This window comes from Catharus ustulatus, chromosome 13 (assembly GCF_009819885.2).
Source record: "Catharus ustulatus isolate bCatUst1 chromosome 13, bCatUst1.pri.v2, whole genome shotgun sequence".
NCBI lineage: Eukaryota > Metazoa > Chordata > Aves > Passeriformes > Turdidae > Catharus > Catharus ustulatus.
Window position 1 is genome coordinate 9,929,775 of NC_046233.1, and position 20,964 is coordinate 9,950,738.

Below are 20,964 nucleotides of genomic sequence, written 5' to 3' on the forward strand. Positions count from 1 at the left end.
TTTTCTATCTCCAGCAAGTGACAGATCTGGTTCTGCCTCAGGCCATTCAGTGACTGAAGCATTATGGTAAAATACCTATTACCCACATCCCATAAATGTGTGAAATATCCCCAGCTTAGCAACACTGTTTTGGTCTAATGCAAATATTTGTGAATCTTTCTCTGTACTGGCATAATTTCTGATTCACTGTGTTTCAAACCTATGCCTGTTGGTCTGAGCTACATTGGTCACCCATGCCCTGACCCACTCCTCTGTCCTGCTTGCTCTTACCTGCATCTGGGACCCAATAACAGTATTATTGCAGGCCAGCTCTGTTTTGTTGATTGTGTCCAGCATAGCAGTTTTGCCCACATAGTCTTTATTAGAGTTTAGATGACGCTCCAGCAAGTTCTGCACATCAGCACTGTACTGGTTTGTGAAGGCTTCCTCGTACTGGTCTGTCCAGAGGCGTATCCGATTCTCCCACCCTTCAGCTGTGTTTTCATCCAAGGCATGTGCTTCAGAAGGGGAATTCTGCACCAAACAGCAAAGAATGAATGGATAGTACACAGCAGGAAAACCTATCCACAGCGCTCCAAGCACATGAATAAGCTACAAAAAAGGCAAATCTGTTCCAAGCTATGTAACTGTTGGTTATGAGGACACATTTTTCAGCATCTGCATCCTCCAGAACACTGCACAACAGTGCCACTTAGAAATCTACAGATTTCTGTGCAGAACTAAGACCTCTTGAAAGCTGACACTTGGCACTTCTACATAAAATAAAATTAGGCTAACACATGGCCAGAAAAAAAAATTTAAAGATATTTCGGAAAAATAATTAAGTACATTAAAAAAGCAAAGGCACAGAAAACACAAAGGCAAATAAATCTCATGAAGGCTTGTCCTACAGTCAACCCACTCATGGCTAACACAATGCTCAATGATGCTGACTGCATCTCAATCTTTGCAGTGACCAATCCAAAAATAGCCCCGAACCTTCTAGCTAAATGGTCACCAGAGTTTCAAGAAACTGAATGTAGAGCACAAGCTAATACCCAGAAGGTTAAAACTGCAAGTCCTAAGCAGAGTAAAGAAGAGAGGGCAAAATCAGGTAATCCGTTTAGACTGTCTTGTAAAGGAGGGGAAAACAGAAGCTGGTAGAAAGAAAGATACTTAGGCTTCATTCTTGGCAGTAGTTGAAGTAGTTCAACAAATACTCCAGAGCTCAGTAACTCAACTGGCTTCATAAAACACTGAGACACATATGACACTGAGGTCTTAGTAACAAGGACAAGTGAAGAGCAATCATTACTTTAATCATATATATTAAAACCAGTAAGAGTTTCATGCATTTTTACCCTCTCAAGTCACTTGCATACTATGGAGATGGTGCATAGGGACACCACAGGATTGTCCTCTTTCCTCTGAACCACCTGCTAGAGGCTGCTGCCAGCTGCAGGACTGGGGTCAGGTGGAACTGAGCAAACCTTAAGGCACCTCTTGTGTGTCTAGAAATAAATGCAGCTCACAGTTCAAGTCTACTTTTTTGTCAAATAACCTTCCCATTCAGTGGCCACACCTACCACCACTGCAGGAAGTCAGAGATAAATATATTGTCCCATCCATCCCTAGTAAGAGGATGTGGAGAGAAACAAGGCAGCACTAACAGGGACTCCCAGTATTAAACTTGTGAACTACTTTGATGTCCAAGCTTGAAATAGCTTTGATGCAATCAAACAATAACTGCCCTCACAGAAGAGCAGCCACAACCAGTTCTACATCCCTTACATCAAACACCCCACTCCCAAGTGCCATGAATCAATCACCTCTCAGAGCTGGATTGCACTATCTGACTGGAAGCTATCAGAAGCAAATGGAAGGTTCAAGGGGCAATTCCTGTGATACCCTTTTGAATAGGCCTCCTTGTGGTGCACTGCAAGGTTTGAATCTACTACAAGGCTGGCCCCACAATCAGGAATTCCCCAGGCAAACCAAAAGAGGGACAAAATAAAGGGGAAAAACCCCCACCATCATCACAGAGGGTTGCAATTTCTACTCACCTTCATCCTCAGAGACTTTCGTGAGCCCTCTCGAAAAGCCTGTCCCCCAGACAAGGAGAGAGAGAGAAAAAAAAAGTATTATAAATTTCCTAAGAATTAGGATCCCAGAACCACAAAAAATCTTACTCCAATCCTTAATAAAAGAGAGCAAGAATTACAAGAAAACCTACACAAGAAACAGTAGACCTGAACAAAAAGAGACTCTAATGCAAATCCAGCAGAAACTGCTGAAAAGCTTGATGGTTTTTCTGAACTAAAAAAGCATGCCTCACACTTAGTAAAAATGCCAAGATCAAAACTGAAACTGTCCCAAATAACTTCACTTGCTTTGATACAAGAAAAGTCCAGCAATAGAATCAAGGTGGTTCACAACAAAAAAAATAACTCCTCCAGACCTCACATAGTTCCTGCCCTCAGAGCTCTATTTAATCAGTGCCTACCAGAACAACTTCAAGGGAAACCTAACCTGTGGAAAATCATGGTAAAGCTGGTAGATGATGGGAAAGAACCAGCTGCTCACATATTTACATTCCAGTATAAGCAATTCAAAATTATTTCAGTCCCCAAACCCTCACAAACAAGACAGTAAAGTCATCCCTCAACAAATGTTCATCACTACCTACATAGTTTTCGACACAGGCACTCTGTCCCCAAAGAACAGTGCCAAGAAGCTCTGTAGCCCAAATTCCTCAACAAAGCCTGCTAAAAAATACCATGCTCCCTTCATTTTTCATTCTATTCACAGACTGACCCTTTTCCACAAACAGCCAGGCTCCAAAAGCTATTTCCCCAAATCCTAATACAGCAAAAGGAAAAAATATGTAATTGAGTCCACGCGCTGAGCATGAATGGACAGCATTGGGAAATAAGGGTGGAGTTCCAGCAAGGTAATTTTTAAACCAACAGCCACGTACCCGAGCAGGTCACAAATACAAGGCGTCCCATTATTATACCCGAAAGAGCAATTCTTGACAGAACAAAAATTTCTTGTCTACTGCCAGCTAGTCAACCTGCTCCTAACAACACTCTGCACAGCATTTGGTAGGAACTGCAGCAACGTTGTCTCACTCCACATACCTTGATCTTTTTGGTCTTTGGAGCAGCACGAGCCTTTTCTGTACTCCTCTTCCTCTTCTTGGGTTTGCTCCTGCGGACGCGGTTGACGGTCAGCGTGATGCTGGTCGGCGTGTGCTGCGTGGCCGTGTACAGCACTGTGGAGGGAGAGAGTTCTTCATCCCAGCTCTCAGTGGCACTGCTGTCCCCGCCTAGAGAGACAAGTGCTTCATGAGCAACAGCTTCTCATCCCTGAGAGCACAGTTTATCCTTACGTCCATTTTCATGAGGACAACTTGCTGCCCTGCACAGCTCTTCCCTGAGAGAACTATGGCACCTCTGTTTTCCCACCCAAACTGGGAACAGGTGTTCCAGACTTCTTGATATGTCACAGAATGGCACTGATGAAAATTCTCCTTTTCTGTTCACAAGATAATCTGATTTTCCCTAGAGCTAACTGAGGTGAAGCGTAAGGAGAGGAGAAAATCCCAGTGGTTGGGAGGCAAAGAACATTAGCTGGCACTGATCAGAGTTAGATGATTACAGCATCCAGAAGACAAAGGTCTTGTAGAAAGAAAATAAAAAGTCACTATTATCAGAATTATAACCTCAAACTCACCTGACACGTTGTCCTGCTTCCGGCGGCGGAGCCTGATCACCTTCCCCCTGCTCATTCCTCTGCCAAAGGAGAATGCACAATTGAAGCTGGTTTGTAGGAGTAAAGTCACTTGAAATTCAACAGGATGTCACAAGATGCGTGCCCTCAGTGGGGCCCAGGATGATAAGAACATCGATTTAACATCCTCATCTCCACTCCTGGTGCCACCAACACTTGTCAGGCTGACAACGCAAAGGAGGAGGGTCAATACTGGGTAAAGCACTGGAAAGAACGCTCCAGTTAGCAAAAGGAAGTCTGTCCCACAGCCCAAAGGTGACACGGTTCGATAAGAGGAGTCAACACAAGGAGCAGCCCAGATCTGCACTGCACCAAAGCTTACCTGCACTTTTCACACTTGAGGAGGAAACCATCTTGGGAGACACTGCAGTGGCACCAAGTGGGAATTGATTCTCCTTCTGAGGAGCTCTCACTGTCTCCGGAGTTCTCCTCATCAGGCGAGTGCAGGCCATTCAGTTCTGCACGAGGTATAATGGTCTGGACAGGAGGAGAGGCTGGCGGCGTTGGAGGAGGAGGGGCTCCATAATTATGATCCTGAAAATGAGTATTTGCAGTACTATTAATGTGAAGATATGATGCCTAGAAACTGAAGTCCCAAATCCACAGTTCCCAGGTTAATATTTAACTGGTGTAAAACAATAGCCTGAATTCCTCAACCTACCAAGAAGGTAGAGTAATAGCTCTGAAACATGCAAATTATTTCCTTCAGCACCAATAAATTAAACTCAAAACCTATGAAAACAACCAGGCTATTTCGACATTAACTGCTGTACTGCTAATAATCTGAGATGACATAAGTGTTTAAACAGTGGAACCAGCTGCCCTGAAATGTAGAGTTTCTGTCTGTTGAGATATTCAAAACTCAACTGGACACAGTCTTGAGCAACCTGCTCAAGCAGAGTCAGCTTGAGCAGGGAGGTTGGATTATGTGATCTCAAGAGGCCCCTTCCAACCTCACTGATTCTGAGACACCCTGTTTATCCCACAGCTTCAAGCCATGCTCCCACTCTTCCTGACTGCTCCTTGATTCTCACTGATTTAAGTTACCACTGTGAAAATCTGCGCAGTTGAAACAAGTATAAATACTGCACAATAAACCAAATAGGACATAAAATTACCAGAAAAATATTATATATTCATATATATTCACACTTCATTCATATACTTCATTCTATCACCTAGAACACTAATAAAGCTTGCTGTAGAGTATGCAAGACTTCACAAACAATAAACACAGAAATGAAAAATGTATGTCAGAACTCAGCTCTAACCTTAGTGTTCCCTAATAAATAAGCCAAAACTCCTAAGGCTTAATAGGCAAAGAACTATGGAACAAGGAGAAAAGAGTAAAAGTAGACAGTAAAGAGCTGATTCACTGCAGAGAGAGTACTCACTGCGTAAGGCAGCCCGCGATAGCTGTGTTTCTGGGTGGCCCCATAGCCGTGGCTGGAGTACACATTCTTCTCACTGACAGCTGGACTAGCTTCCACAGACTCTGGGCTGCAGAAAGGGCCAGAAGTAAAACCCATCAATACAACATCATTTTTTTCAGTGCCAGTATTTCACTGCTCTTTTCTATTGAACACATGAGCTCAAAATGAAGAAACTTCATGAAATTGAGGTGGTGTCATGTGTTTCACCAAGCATCATGTGTGCAGAAGCTGTACAGGATGAACCTGCTTCAGAGACAAGGAACTGAGTAAGGGCCACCCTATAGAGCTCATTAAACTAGGTCTCAGTCTCGGAAGTTAAAAACGTAATTAGCATGTAAGAAGCTCAGTTTCCTTATTGTTGAGGAAATTGGGTCTAGTTCAGCATTCGCATCTGAACCCAGCTAGCCTAATCTCAAAGCCACTGAACAGTACTGCCATTTTATCTCTGCAACAGCTTATTTCAACTGCAGCTAAGCAGCTTTCCTGCACCTGTGCTTGTTTCTCTCTCCCTCAGATACCAATTGTTACTAAGTCCGACATCCTGTGATAAAGCCTGCATGAAAACTACAGCTATCCTGACAGCAACGACCAGGAATTGGAGATTCCTGTTGCAAAGAGACAACAAAATCCATGACCTGGTCGGACAGTGGCCACAGACAGATCAGATTCACCCTGTGTTTTCTATACAGCTGCCTGCAATGAGCCTAACAGGAAATCTGCTGCTGAGGTACAATGCACTCTTCCACCACAGGGTGGTGAAAAAAAACAGCTAAAAATCAAAGGTATATCCTCAGCAGAAAGCTGCAGAAACCCTACTCAGAGAAAGGACAGCTGCAATTCAATGCAGGGGATATTAGATAATGAGGCTATAGACAGAACATCAGCAAGGAAACACACTGCCTTCTGTTACAAGTAGAAGACACAAGTCAGATAACCTCTGCACAGATCAGAAGCAGGGCCTGTATCAGAATATGGCAGAATATTACTGAATCATGTCTGCATATGAAATCTTAATCAAAATTACAGAATGGAGCTGAGGAAGCAGGGAAGAAAAATACAGAAAAGGAAAACTTTACCTCGGATTTTTGCTGCTCTGGTGAGATCTCACAGGATTCTCAGTGGGTCCTACATGGTCAGTGTGAAACAGGCACCATCAAACAATGGCCAGCCACCATGCGGGAGGCAGTGCTAAGGCACCCAAGAAGAGTAACCCTTTGCCCTTTGGACTTCCTATTAGCTCTTGAAATCTCTGCTGCACTGAAGTTTGCCCCACCCTGCCACTCAACCTCATCTATTCTCCAAGGCACCAACCTCTGAGCTTCTGGCTTATTCTGGAGTAAGGTGGATCTGTCTTTACAACATTAAGGAGCAATAATTTATTGTACAAAGAACTGCAGAAAGCAGAAGATGTTACACCTATGCAAACAACATTTCTGTAGCTCAGGATTTAGGTGCATGACATGATAAATTCAGTCAGTTTTCAATGTGACTACAGCCAGCTAAACTGTCAGAAGCAGGAGATATAGATGATTTCTCTCAAAGGATATACTTCTTAATAAAAGGTACCACGTAGAGCCTGCCACATAATCCAGCCTTTGCAACAATCCTTTAGGACTTTCAGATTGGTACAGTGTCAAATCCATTCAGGTTTAATAACACTTTCAGAAACATTTCAGTATTAGAAGGAAAAGAGCCTAAATGGTCTAAGCAGCAGATACGTCCTCTGTCCAAGTCACCCACATTCCTAACCACAGACGGGAATACCAGCAATGCTGCCGCAAGCATTAGCAATAAAACTTCAGGATTGTTGGTGCAACGGTGTCCAGGGGCAACAACACTGGGGCCCATGCTTCCTCAGCAGCAGCATGCCAAGGAGCTTCCACACCTTCCAATATGCAGTCAGACTAACACAGCAAAACTACTCTGCAGCCTCCATGTCACCCTCAAATGAACAGCAACACCCTACACCATTTTCACCTCCTCTCTGTATCAGAGGCCAGGGAAGATGCTACAGCTCAGCCTATAAGGAGATCCAATAGTTTTCCTTTTACCTTCCCCACTGCCTTCGTGATGTGTATCTTGGAATCACTTCCTTGTAAGAGGTACAATTCCTTGTAAGAGGTAAAGCTCAGCCCCAGACTTTATGCATCAAACCAGAAAGTTTCAGAGGCAAAGTGAAGGACAGCCTTAACTTTGAACAGACCCATGAAGGACACTTCAGCAGTAACAGTGCATCAATGCAAAGCCTGAAGAAAAAAGTCCTGGCATCCCCAATTTCTAGAAAACAGGAAGAGAAAACAATTCAGAAACCTTCAAATGCCTTTTTTAAAAGCACTCCAGCCTAGACTCAAGTTGGACCTACAAATTTCTTACAAGGGAGAAAGAAAATGCTTTGCAGAAGGTTTACAGTCAGTCTTTTTGATACCTAAATGCTACAAGGGACACATGCGCAGATACATCTGGCTCTTCTCCCTACCACGCTCAGCTTTGAAAGCAAAGTACATGAGCAAACTATTTAGCACTCTTCCTCCTGTCATAAACAGTTTAAAATTCCTGCATGTTGAGTCTTCAAAGTGCTGCTGTGGGAGAAGCAGGGTGACAAGCAATACTAAATGTTAGATCTTGAAAAGTGAAGGATCATGTAACCAGTGCAGATGAGTGACTTACTAGATTCTGATTCCCCGTTTAAAAACAACGTGTAAAAATGTGGGCTTTAGGATGAAATGAAGCATCACAAGGAAGAATGGCTAGAATGGGGCCAGTGCCAAGACAGACAAAAAAGAGCATTAGCAGTCTTGCAGAGAGTACGACTGCGTAGTCAAACTCTATGCATAGTCAAATCAGGGTGAGATGGAAGGGAAAAACAATGATTCATACCTTAGCCCACTGCTCTTACAGATCAAAATTAATAGAGTCTGGAGCAATTTCTGTTCTACACTGATCCAGCTGACATGCAGGTATTTGCACAGTAGATACCTTTAAATAATACATGGGAGAAACCTATCTCCAAAACGTTGTTTGTAGATTTTTGTAAAGAGATACTACAGCCTATATTTCAAAGAAGGATGCAGGCAAGCAGGAGGCAGAAGCACACAGAAATAAACTTCAGCCCTCACTCTTGTCCCTGACAAAAACATACTCTCATCTTAGCTGACATCATCCTAACAAGAGTTTCAAGAAAAGATCACAATGCAGTATTTCCTGATTTTGAAATGCTCCTGACTCTGCAGAAGCAGTCTTTTAAAAGAAATGTAAGTCCCCTCCAACAGGCCTCAGAGATACAGCTGCAGTGAGCGCCTTGCACATGGTCCTGTGGTGGGGACTCCAAAGGATGCTCTCGAGGTGTGCTCCTTGGAGTCTACTCAGGGGCAGAAACAAATTAAAGGTGCCTACCAAGGCAAAACTCCAAAGGCACCCACAAATCAGTCATACAAGACTGGTACCAAGTCTGAGCTAATAGGCTCTACCGAGAGGAAGGTGCAGCACACTGACCCCTCACATTACAGCTGCGGGAAAAGGAGCTGGCTTGTACCATGCTAATGTCAAGCCTACATACAGCAAACTGCACTTGAGTATAGATTTACTAGTCAAGCTGATACAAAACCCATGGTTGAGTGCCTCATAATGTTGGAATTCTCCTTTTCCCCATATCCTCTGCCAAACTTACTAATCTCTATAACGCTGCATTTATTAACACCTATCTCTCACACAGCCAATGGACCAGCAGCCCCTTTCCCCTGAGTGGAGAAAGCACTGTCACCAATCCATCAGCCCGACTCCAGGTCAGCCCTCTGAACCCTCCCGTTCTCCTCTCTCCTCCTCCATGGGGTAACACTCACTCCGATCCTGCGGCCATGTCGGAGTAGGACGTATCTGGTGTGGTGACTCCCAGAGGGATTGCAATGCTCATGACGCCCGTCGGGGATCACGGAGTCCAGAGGGCAGCGACTGGCCGCTCCGAGGGCGGAGAGGAGCCGCAGAGCCTCGGCCAACACGTCACGGACATGGGGAAACCTACCGGGGTAGAAACACAGCATTGCATCTCCGTTACAGGATGAGGTCTCCCTGCATGCCTCTAAAGAAGGCTTTCACAGCAAAGAAAAGCAGAAATAGATTTCCATCAGTGACATGCCACATCATTTTTACTTCATTTTCATCTGTAGGGCCAGGGAAGAGGTAGATGGTAGTAGCTTGGCTGGGAGGTTGGGGGTTTTTTACAGTGTTGGAGTGACATGCAATGAGCTGCTTTGCCTTAAAGCTGATAATGATAGCTCCCCCCTCCCCCAAGTAAATTTAGGACTAATTATCAGCTAAGTAATCTATTAGCTCCTTCTGCATATAAGCAGCAGCTGTCACCTCTCACCCACAGCCCTCCAACAGCATTTCCTAACTCTTTCCCCAAACAAGCCGCAGGCAAAATCCCATCTCTGTGGACACGTAGACAATGCCAGGGTGGACCGAGCCCAGACTCCCTGGAGCTCAGTCTGTGTGTGCATTTGCTAGGCCCGCAGCACAGGTGAGTGCGAGCGGCAGAGCAGCTGCTCCCACACCCATGGCTCCCTGGGCCACGAGGCCCATCCTGGACTCCGCACCGGGGCTCGGCGAGCCCTGACACAGCGGGCCCGACCGTCCCTGACACCTCCCCACGGCAGAGCCACGTCAGACGGCGGGGAGCGCGGCGGGGGCCTTGGCTGCGAGCACCGGCGGTGTGCGGGGAGCCGGGTGAGTCACGGCGGCCCCGGGCGCAGCCGCCGCCGTGCCGGGGAAGCCCGGGCTCCACCTTCCCTGCCGAGCACAGCGCGCTGCTACGGCCGCCGCAGAAAGCGCCCATGAACGCGGCCTTCCCAGGGTCGGATGGCGGCCGGAGGTGAAACGGGATCAGCTCCTCGTTATGTAAATAACCTCAATAACACAGATGAGCATAAAGGAGCTATTATTCTACACAGCTCGAGAGACCTCCCTCCACCAACACAGAGAGAAGCTGCATTTCTGCACGCACCAAAGGTAGCTCCGAAACCAAAGAAAAATGGTGACAAGCGCCCTGTCTGCACGTTCGAGTTTAAGGGCAGCCTCGAATACTTTCCACTGCCTTTCCCGGCTCCGGAGCGCAGACAAGCCAGCCTGCTGTCACATGCTCCCCGGCATCTCGGGGCCCTGCCAGCAAACCCTCCTGGGCTACAGACAGGCCCTCAGCCAACTTTTCCTGTGGGCAGTGAATTTCTCACAGGGAACTGCCTTTGGACACCACAGTCCGGCCATTGTTTAATACACAAAACCCCCAGAAAGACAAAAACACACACTCACTGTAAGGGCAAATGAAGAGTGAGAGTCAGAGAGTTTAAATGTTACATGCTATATTGCCTTTTCCTGTCTTAAAAGGCAGGCCACTTCTCTTGGTAGAAGGAAATACTCTCCTTCTTCAGCATACATCCCTATGGAAAATCTTTCAGGCAGTATGACAGGCATATAGTGAATTACAGAAGTAGCACATAAAGATTTCTAAGTGGTCTGTGGCAATTCCCTGTTATGCCCCAAAGCAATGGTCTCACGGGGAGGTGGGAGATGAAAAAGGAAACAGGCAGGACTGAGTAGTAGTCACAAGTAGTTCCAACCCAAGACAGCCCAGTGTCCTTGAGTGTGTTTTCTGGAAAAGAATATTAAAAGAAAAATAAAAGGACCTTCCAGAAATGTCTTATTTACCCTTTCTTGTGCTTGTAACAAGAGTTGTGATTTCTACACTGACACAAGATGAGACAAATTGCTCCTAAAATACAGCTAAAAGCTACAAACATCAATCCTTGCTTCAACCAAGTCACGTAAAACTCTAGCACAAGGTTAAAAGAAATAAAACAAGTTTCTCAGTGTCTGAAGCATCTTTCCCTTTAAGGGACATGGAAAACTCTTCCTCCCCCCACACTCAGTAATTTTTCTAAATACTTGTTTAGATGTTTTTTCCCTCTATCGATCTCATGCCTTTGCCAATGACCATACCCAGCTGGCAGCAGCCCGACATTTCATCAGGACAAATTCCAGCCTCCCGCCTGCCTGTGACTCAGCAGAACTGGAGGATTTCAGGTGCAGCTTCTGGACTAGAGAGTCACAGGATACTTGGTCAGTCCAGGAGTAACTGGGGTAAGTTTTCATCCACTGTACAAATGCTGCTGCACTGATACGGTCTGATAACTCTCATTTTTGGGAAGATTACAGGAAGAACATGAAATAGCAAACTGAAAGGTTAAACAAGGCAAATTCCAGTTCACTTTTGTGTTGACCCAGCAATACTTGCCCAACTATCACCTATGCTCAGATTTTACTCTTTGGTGCTGCTATTTTATGTGTACTTTCAACTCTGACAACGTGACAATTGAAAATGAATTGCTGAGACCAATTTCAAGTGCTGCCCAAGACCACATCACCTTCAGGCTACATTACAGTCTCAACTCCATGAAACTTGGCCTGCTAACATGCAAAACATCATCCTGACAGAAAATGCTGGAGTTGAGATCTAAATGTTCGCCTAAACTGGCAAATTTCCTGTACAGTCAATCCTCAAGGTCCTTCCTACGTCTACCCCCAAAAATACAGCTGGTAGGGGGAAAAATAGAAATCACACCCAGTTCTCTCTGCTGCCACTGGAAGAAGTTTTACTAAAATTCAAAGTCTTACTTCAAATTTAATACGCTTCAGACCACAGCACAAATCTGACTCCCTTACAACACAATTCTTGAAATCCAATGGAAGTGAGAATTTTTATGGCCTATCAGGTAGATAATATTTATCTGGTTTTGAAAATGCAGCATTTAAAGACATTTCCCCCCCACATTTGGCACCTAAACCGAGGCCTCCTTAACCAGTCATACTGGTATAAAGATACCTGGTGTTCCCCAACAGAACAGCCCAGATAAGCATCCACCCACACAGCCACCCCAGCTGGGATCCCCAGCTCTCACTCAGGGCAGGTCACACACCAAGGGACTGACCCATTGTGAGTGGCTGCCTTGGCTACACTGTGAATGAATATATGCTATTCAGTTATTTCAGGTAACACCCTTTACTGACAGAAAGGACTGTAATAAATCTAAGCTGGCCAAGTGAAGGTTAAGCAGCACCTGCTGCTGTAACAGTGAATTTAATTTTTGGAACTGTTTAGGATGCAATGGCTGGCTGCAGCACTGCATTGGCTCACTTCCACAGCCAGTGCCATCCATGTACAAATAAAGCAGATGCAGAAAATTTACTGCTGGAAACTCTAGCACTTGTGGTGTTAAAAGCCTGTACTAACAGGGACAATCAAGCATGGTGAGTCAAAGAGCTCATCAGAGCTTCTTCCTTCAAGACATGGTTGTTCCTATTTTCACTCATGTCCCAGTGATACAGACACCTCTGGGCACCCATAGTGTGCAACACCTGGTGACAGACTACAAAGTATTTGTGAGTGTCACGAAAAATTCACCTGCAGACAAAAAACCCCAGGCACAGCCCCAAAGACTGCATGTGCTACCTAAATTCAGACTCCATCACCCTTTGGTGCTGCTCAGGTGATGCTGTACAATCTCAGGGGGGACAGAATGTGTCCTTTGCACCCTCCCAAGGTCACATATTCAAGGGCAAAGCAGTTACCAAACAGGGAGAGGACAGATTCATCCTGTTCCTCTACAGAGTCGAGTGTACATCTCTGAGTCTGTGTCCACAGAGGGCCTGAAATTCTTCACCATTGTGCATCCAGTGTCTCATGCATGGCCAAGAAAGATAAAAAGGTAACACTGGTACAAATGTATCGTGGACAAACTGACAGAAGCTTTTTCTGAATATGCAAAACTTCAACAAGGGAGCCAGGGCAGGGAGAACAGGGAAATCGCCTCCATGTGCACTGATAGCAACCACTTCTTGTTTGCAGATAGTAAAGAACAGAAAAATGCTTCCTTTACCTCTCCCCACACTTCCCAACAACTCCAATTATTGAAGTCCCAAACTGGAAACACATTCCAGACTTTTGACCCAGAATTACTACTGTCTGAACAATAACCACCATCATCTTCTCTATGCTCAGCAATGGGCCTCTAAGTCACCTGCAAAGGATGGAGCTCTGTGTATAATGAGTTGCACATCTTTAAGCTCCCACGCCATTACCAGTCATATCAAATTCAAAGCACTTTTTTCTCCTACACCTCATACTGCCACAGGCCAGTCCAGAGCTGGTGGAAAACTGGTAATAGCAGCTCTGCCATGCAGCCTTCTTTGGCATCCTCTCCACAGCCTCATTTGGGACAGAGACACCAAGGTCTGATGAGTTCATACTTAGACTGTCATCTGCACAAGTGGCAAATCACTTGGCATGTGGAGCAGTGTAACAAGTGTTAGCATCTTAGATCTTCTTCATTCACCTTTTCCCTTGGAAATTTCAGAATAATCAAAATCTATGGGACATCTAATGTAAACAGGAACAGCTTCCATTACCATGCTGAAAATGTCCTCTCATCAGCCAGTGCCACTCAAATATGAGCACAGTTCACCTAAGTCCAATCAGGTACTGCCAGTACACACACAAACCTCATGTCAAGGTCAGATCCTCACAGAAGAGAAAGCACCTTCAGAGCAAACAGAATCAGAGCAAGGTTTTCTGTGTTTAACAGGTAAAAAAATGCATCAAATTCCCTGAATTTCAGACATGCTGTTCTGTAAGGACATCTACACAGACACAGGGGCAGAGCAAATAAATCCTTAAATCATTTACCTCCAACTTACTGTGAAACAGATTGATAAAAGTACTTGAATTGTGCCTCAATCTACCTATACAAATGCTTAGCTCTGCTCTGAAAACAAGCTGGGTTCACTAGGCAGAAAGGAAACAACTGTGCCAGTTTTAAAGAATGAAATATTGATATAAGTATTCACTATTAGCATTAGATCCATATATCATCTACTAGTAGGCTGACAAATCAAGACAGCAATTCCATCCCACGAGGTCTGGAAGAACTCAGTGCTGATGTACCACAGAAAGGATCAAAGTAACAGGCAAGACTGGTATTCATTACCAGCTATGCATACCATGATAACCAAATTTTTGACAAGTATAGCGCAATGGTAAAAGATTTATCTGTCTTAGGCCTTTCTCAAAACTGTCTCCTGGCTTATGTGTATGCAGCCATATGCAAAAAGAAATGCTTGTATGTACACATTTGGTTCAGACTTCATTTTGCTCTCTGAGATCAGGAGAACTTTGACAAAACGCCGACAAGCTTTTAAAACAAGAATAACAGCATTTTAAAATTGTAAAATGTCAAAAAGCAATAGCCCAGTGAGACCTGTTCCTGCTCACCACACTCACAAGAGCTGGAGTCAAAGATCAGGGAATGGCAAGACTACTGCTTTCAGTGATTTAAAACACTTTTGGTATCCATGGGCCTATGCATCAGTCAAGTTGCTCTATTCAAGATATGAAATCATATTAACAATTCCCATTATTCTTGAAGTGCTCTATGAAAGTACTACAAACTTCCAACACATGTTTATGAATAGACCTATTTAGCATGGTAAAGTTGTTCAGTGAAGGCTATGTTAAAACTATATTAAAACTATATTAAAACTTTGTTAAAACTATAAGGTATAAGAAAGTTAAACTGATTTTGATAAAATTTGGAAACAGATGGAAAGTAAGTAAATTTAATTTTAAAAAATTAAACTAGGTTTAAGCCATTTTAAGGCAATTTTCACCATATCCATCCACAGGATTCCATCATTTCATCTCATGAAGAAAACATCAATTTTAGTTAAACTCCTCTGTGAACTACACCTTAAGGGACTACAAATGATGAGAGAGCAACTGAAAGAAATTAAACCATCAAGCAGAGGAATTACAAAATGCATAGTCAAGTACTCTCAGCAAGTCACCAAGACTGCAGAAATTACTTTGAAAAGCAAAAAGAATAACCTCAAAAACTTTGCTGCTGCTTCAGCAATCAAGACATTATGCAAACCAAAATGAAATCCTGTTTTTCTTTTGAAATCTTTAAAGATTTCAGATACTATGATAAAAAATAGAGAAGGAATTTAATAAGAGATAAAAAAAGGGCAGGAAAGACTTTGCCTTCTCCTGGACAATTCAGTCACATCCTTGATAGCTCAATATGTTCCAGAGGTTAAGATGTCAGACAAGGGTTTGTTTGCACTTTCTTTTTGCATCACAGAACCTTACTGGAAAGTTTACTTACTATTGATTTTAAATTGGTTGAAGAGTCATACATAAAGATAATTCCATAAAGATGACATATTAGAAAGCAGAAGCAAATTACAGAGCAGCAGTGATCCATGGCAGACCAAATTATTCTGAGGTATGTTTATGCAGAGGTGGCAGGCACACGCCAGGGAACTTTGCCTGCACCCCACACGGATGAGAAGGGACCTGGCAGCATTTGCATGGTCTGCACACACACAGTGTGCTGAGCAGGTGACACAGATGATGTTTTAAAGGAATGACAACAATGTAATGCAAAAAGGACTATCCCAACCAAGAACGTCATGTTAAAGTACACATAACTTCAAGGGTCAAACAGAGGAAGTTTTCAAGAAAACATCACAACACTATGAAAATTTAAAATCATCAAAATAAAATTAAAAGTGTAACAGATAGAGTGGAGAAATTCAGAAAAATCCCATAAGAAAGAACCCCTTTCTATGCTAAAACCATTGCTTTACAGTGGCTCTATCTCACAGCATTCCAAGTCGCTGGTGAAGGTGACAAATTCTTCTAACACTGAAGCATTTAAAATTATATTTTTAAAATTAGTATATTTTATTATATTTATTACATTTTATTTTTGCAAATGTTGTTCTCAGCTATTTTCTGGAAATTATACAGTAATACAAGAGAAAAAAAGGATTACACATAAAGAACCACAGTTGAAGATACAAAAATTACTAAAGTACATGGAACAGGAAAGAGGAAAAATATCCCTTTTCCAATTCCACAGACTTTTAATTTTGTAACAGTAATGGGGCAAAACTATTCTGGAGTGCAGGGAACACATCCTAATTGCTATGCTGGTCCTATACTGTGAGGTTGCTGCTCTCTTTTCCCATGAGGTTTAGGAGAACAGTCAAATGTCTGTATGTCACAAAAATGCAAACAAAAAGGTTCAGAACAGATACTCTGACTTTAAGAGTTTGACAACCAACCTCCAGTGAATCCAGCTGTGGCAGCTGATGTTACTGCTGCGACTGTCTCCTCTAAGTCTTTGCCAAAACAGGTGGCAGGAAGGAAGCACTGCCATGTCTCATCAATGCCAAGAAGACTGGACTGAAAGCAGAAACAGGTAAAATACATATTCCCTTTCAGGGGAAATGCATTTCTGCAATGGGGCTGATAACTAAGAACAGCAATATTAGAATCACCACTGCTCAGTCCACCACACCTTGTCCATATATATCCCCATGTTTTCAGGTTTTAAGAGACCTGCCTGCACCAGAAAATAGCTATGGATCAAGTAAGATTAATTTAAATAATGTAAATAACATTGGTTTAATCTTAGCAGACCAAAGCACTTCCTTGTTCTAAATTTTGTTGCTTGTGGATGCAATAGTATTCACATGAATGGTTTTATCCATGTAACAATTAAACTTTCCTAAGTAGACAAACCTTAAATTTAAAAGCTTGTCAGACAACCCCCCCATAAAAAGAAAAAACCTTTAGACCTTGAAATTGCTTTTTGAAGGTATTTCAGAGAGAAAAGCCTGTACCACATGCAAGGTCAGAGGGAAACTCAGCAATAAAGGGCAATAACTAGGATCAAATCCAAAGCCAGAGAATTACAGTTCCCATGAGAATTCAGACAGTCCAGAGTCACGGGAAGTCGCTGAATATAGAAGGGGAATCAGCAGAATTTACTGGCACAGAGCAGTATCCCGAACTCACAACCAGTGCAAGGCTAACCACTAACAAGTTGCCAAGAGCAGGACTGCAACCTCCAGCCCTAGTATCGGAAAAAAGATTTCTGCATAATCCCAGTAAATGCTGCGCGCCTCGAGGTCTCTGTTCGTCCTTTATCCGGCTATTTAGGGCCCCCACGTGACGGGGCCGCCGGCCCGGCCACTCCCCGCCGGGGCGAACAACCCGGCCTCACAACCCGGCCTCACAGGCGGCCCCGGCAGCGCTCCCAGCGCAGACGTTGCATCAGCCAGGTGTGCAGGAAGCGGCGGAGAAAAAGCAGCTGCTGACGAGGGGGCTCTCGGACGGAGGCCGCTTCAGGAATCCCATGGAAAGGACGACAGGAAGGAGAGAGACGCTCCGCACACAGAACAAGCTTCATCGGCTTCAGAAAGCCTTTGTGCTGGGGCTCCGGACCTGGCCTTTCTCCCAGAGATGATGCAACACTAAGGAACAAGGTCTGTGCCAGAGAAAACTATTCACAGGCTATGCAGATGGCAAGGCAGCCAAAGGCTCTCGGATCAAAACACGCCAGAGCCCCCCAGGCCCGGCAAGCCCCCCCAGGCCTTCCTTGGTGCCCTCAGGAGTCTCCATTTCACACTGCACGACCCCGGCTTAAGGCGGAACGAAGGACTTTACAATGGCGAGAAAGAAAAAAGAAAGGAAAAAAAAAAAAGGTGTTTTAAAGTCCTGCAAAAATCACAGCTCGTTCTCTGATCTGTTGGGAGGGAAGAGATGAGGAAGAGCCTGAGCTCAAAGCCTCCAGTCTCCCACACAGGGATCCTCCCATCACCGCGGCTTGCCAGCGCACGCCTGAGCTCCCCAAACACGTAGGGCAGCTCTGCGCTCGCCGGCAGCCTCGGCCTGCTCTCACACATCAGGAAACCGAGTAGGGACTGCCCGGGCAGCCATGGCAACATCACACAGTGTGGCAATTATGGAGCCGCAGCTCCCACGCGAAGGCTCAGCCCTGCTTTCCATTACAGGGCTCGTTTTGACCCTTCCCCCCCTGCCCAAACCATCACCGAGTGCTATTCCAGCTCCAACCTGGCCTCTGTGGTTTGTGACTGGCAAGTTTTGCAGCCTTGCACCTGGGCTCGAGATCATGCAAATACATTTTTCTCTGCGTTGTAAGGAAGTTACTCCAGGCTTGTGTAACGCTCTTGAGCTGCGTTCCACAAACACTGGTCTGTCCGATGAGCCTCGAGTGAGAAACCAGGTGACAAAAACAACTGCAAGAGTCAGATCCATTACTGAGCTACATAATCACTGCTCTGCATTAAAATCCAGTGAGTTTTACAGGATTTTGTCAATATTTCGTGTTGTGAGAGGTTTCAAGGCTCAGCCTGTTGAACTGTCCCACCACATCCCCTTCTCAGGGCCATCTTTCTAGGAGACATCACCAACTGGATGCCAGGGCACCAGGGTGCCCAGTTGCACTCTTGGGCATGTAAGATGGTTCAGGGACCCCTAGCAAATTCACACGTTTCTGGCAGATGTGCTTTTCCCAGCACAAAACCTGTTAGAGAGCAAGCTGAGCAGTGGTGGAGAGCAATCATGAGGGCCAAAGGCAGCATTACCCTTAACTCCCCTTCTGGGGCTTCTAACCACTCAGTTATGCTGAACAATGTTCTTTATCGTGTTTCACCTTCCTGGATGAGTTGCATCTCACACTACGTGGTATTCTGGCACTGGTAAGGTACACACTGATCCCAAAATGCCCCAGCTGTGCATGTTGGATCCTCCATATACAGTGGATGTGCACCCAGTAGTCAGATTTAGAGAGTAAGACAGCAGCCAACAATACATTGGCCAACCAGACTTAAGGAATATAAAAGTTTACAAGTTATTTCGGTAAGTTTTTTGTAAAATTTAAAATATAATCACAGATTTGCTTTTACAATTACAGAGAAAAAGGTGTAATGCTTATTCAGGAAACTCCCAAATATCTACTTCCTAACTGCTGGCAAGAAATGCAAAGCTTGGTGAGACAGTGCTGAGAGCCATGATCATTTTTGTGAATAGCCCATTTTTTTATTAACAAGATAAAAAGCAGATAATCCAGTTGAACACATTTTCAAAGTAAATGCAGATGACCAAAAATTAGCACTAAAACACCTGCAACCAGTGACTGAAAAAACACAAAAATCACTTAAACCTGATTTATTTCTGATGACTTGGCACATAAATTAGCAATTTCTTCCTTTGAGAAGAGCACACCATCAACCACCTTAACTGCTTGTGGGTGGTAACACAGCAGCATTAACATCAAACAGTTGGCCAAGAGTGCTCACATAGAGCTCACACGAAAGCGATGCTGAGTGAGTGGTTCTGTAACACATCTTTGTAATGCTATCTGCTACCTCCATCTTTTTTGAATGTTGAATTATGAGGAGAGTAATGCATTCAGGATATTTTTCATGATTATCATAAATGCAACTAAGCACATGTATGTACAACCACACAATGAAGTAAAGAGGTTGAAATTGAAGTTGTCCAGGCTGAAGAGACTGACAGCCCTCGTCCAGCAGGTCCTCTCCATCAGCCTCGTGATGCTGTGGAGAGGGGGACAATGACACAGCAGAGAGGGAAGGCAAGGAAGAAGGAAATTTCCTTACTTCTAAACTAAGCCCTCACAACCTCTTTTGTGTGCAGCACTTCCTGCGAGCCGCTCCTGCAGGTTAAGGCAGACAGGGCTGTCTGGACAAGGTGAGTAGCAGGGGTTGCTGCACTTGATCTCTAAGCTGGAGGTCTTTGCTTTGTGCTGTGTAGTGCCCCAACACGTTCCTGCAGTTTGCTATCCTCTAGCCCTAAGCAAGGAAACTTCCAGCTGCCAGACAACTTCTTTCCCACCTCAGAAACAGCACAATTTATGTGACAAATTGATAAAAAATGTTCAGAAAATGTTCAGCTGCCTTTTCTTCCATAGGACATAGAAGCATTTTCTTACTACACAGTTGTAGAGGTGACAGCAATGGGGCTCCTCCCTGACTGGACCTGGAGGAGGAAGAGAGGAGAGGCAGGAATGCAGCCACACAGGAGAAAAGAGCAGCCCAGGTAGCTCAACGTCCTCCTCTGCACAGGCAAGGACAAGCATGCACTCAGGCAGAACCAACTGGGAAAGCTCCACCTGCACAAAGCAGCAGATTTTGAGAGCTACCAGAAGGGAATTTAAGAGCTCTGCATGTCTGCAAAGGCATCTGGAACAAGGTAATCTATGGAAATACAGAAACTTGGCAGCTGTCAAGGGAGTGGTGGAATGCACAACTGCAAATAAAAAGTAGAAGCATGATCTGGAGCCATTACCAAACTGAGTCACTCAATTCCCCAGGTGAATTTACAAAGTGATGGACAAGTAGAATTGCTAAAGCACTCTCATTTGGATGGCATGAAAACCAGCAAACAAGTGCCATTAGAACACCACTTCTTACAATTATTTGCTTCAAACACAAATAAACTTTCTGAACAAGTCCAGTTAACTTGAGAGATAGAGAATATCCTACATTCATTTAAGAATGATATCTACCAGGAGAGTTTATGCTTGCTCTTGGAGGAATTATAATCATATTGCCATTGTGCAATTTTTTTCATACTGTTTCTAAAAAAGGATGAAAAAGATTTACAGACTTCTGCTGCGGTCAACCAGAATGCAGGAATGCTCATCTGAATACAGTGAGTGTACACAGTTACATCAGGGCTTCTCTGCAGGGGCTTTCAGAAAGCCTTAACCATAGCTTAAAACATCTGAAGCAACATAGTATGGAAAGGAGCTGCGTTCCAATGATGCATACCACAAAGCATTACATTTCAGAGTTCCCTTCACATCTTATGTGTGTT

General features: G+C 44.2%; 1 protein-coding gene across 2 annotated transcripts in view; it reads right to left on the bottom strand.

The window, feature by feature from the left end:
- The window catches only part of SETD5 (SET domain containing 5), a 65,271-nt gene that overhangs the window by 30,450 nt on the left and 13,857 nt on the right, over positions 1 to 20,964 (bottom strand). Inside the window, exons 2-8 of one of the 2 annotated variants that reach the window (XM_033071316.1) lie at positions 9,044 to 9,218; positions 5,166 to 5,271; positions 4,094 to 4,305; positions 3,715 to 3,773; positions 3,120 to 3,307; positions 2,043 to 2,081; positions 271 to 513 (exon numbers count right to left, since the gene is read on the bottom strand). In XM_033071316.1, coding sequence (XP_032927207.1) covers positions 271 to 513; positions 2,043 to 2,081; positions 3,120 to 3,307; positions 3,715 to 3,773; positions 4,094 to 4,305; positions 5,166 to 5,271; positions 9,044 to 9,114 — 918 coding nt within the window. In that variant the 5' untranslated portion in view covers positions 9,115 to 9,218. Of the gene's footprint in view, positions 1 to 270; positions 514 to 2,042; positions 2,082 to 3,119; positions 3,308 to 3,714; positions 3,774 to 4,093; positions 4,306 to 5,165; positions 5,272 to 6,280; positions 6,300 to 9,043; positions 9,219 to 20,964 lie in introns of those variants that run through there. The other variant, XM_033071318.1, reaches the window with a different exon arrangement.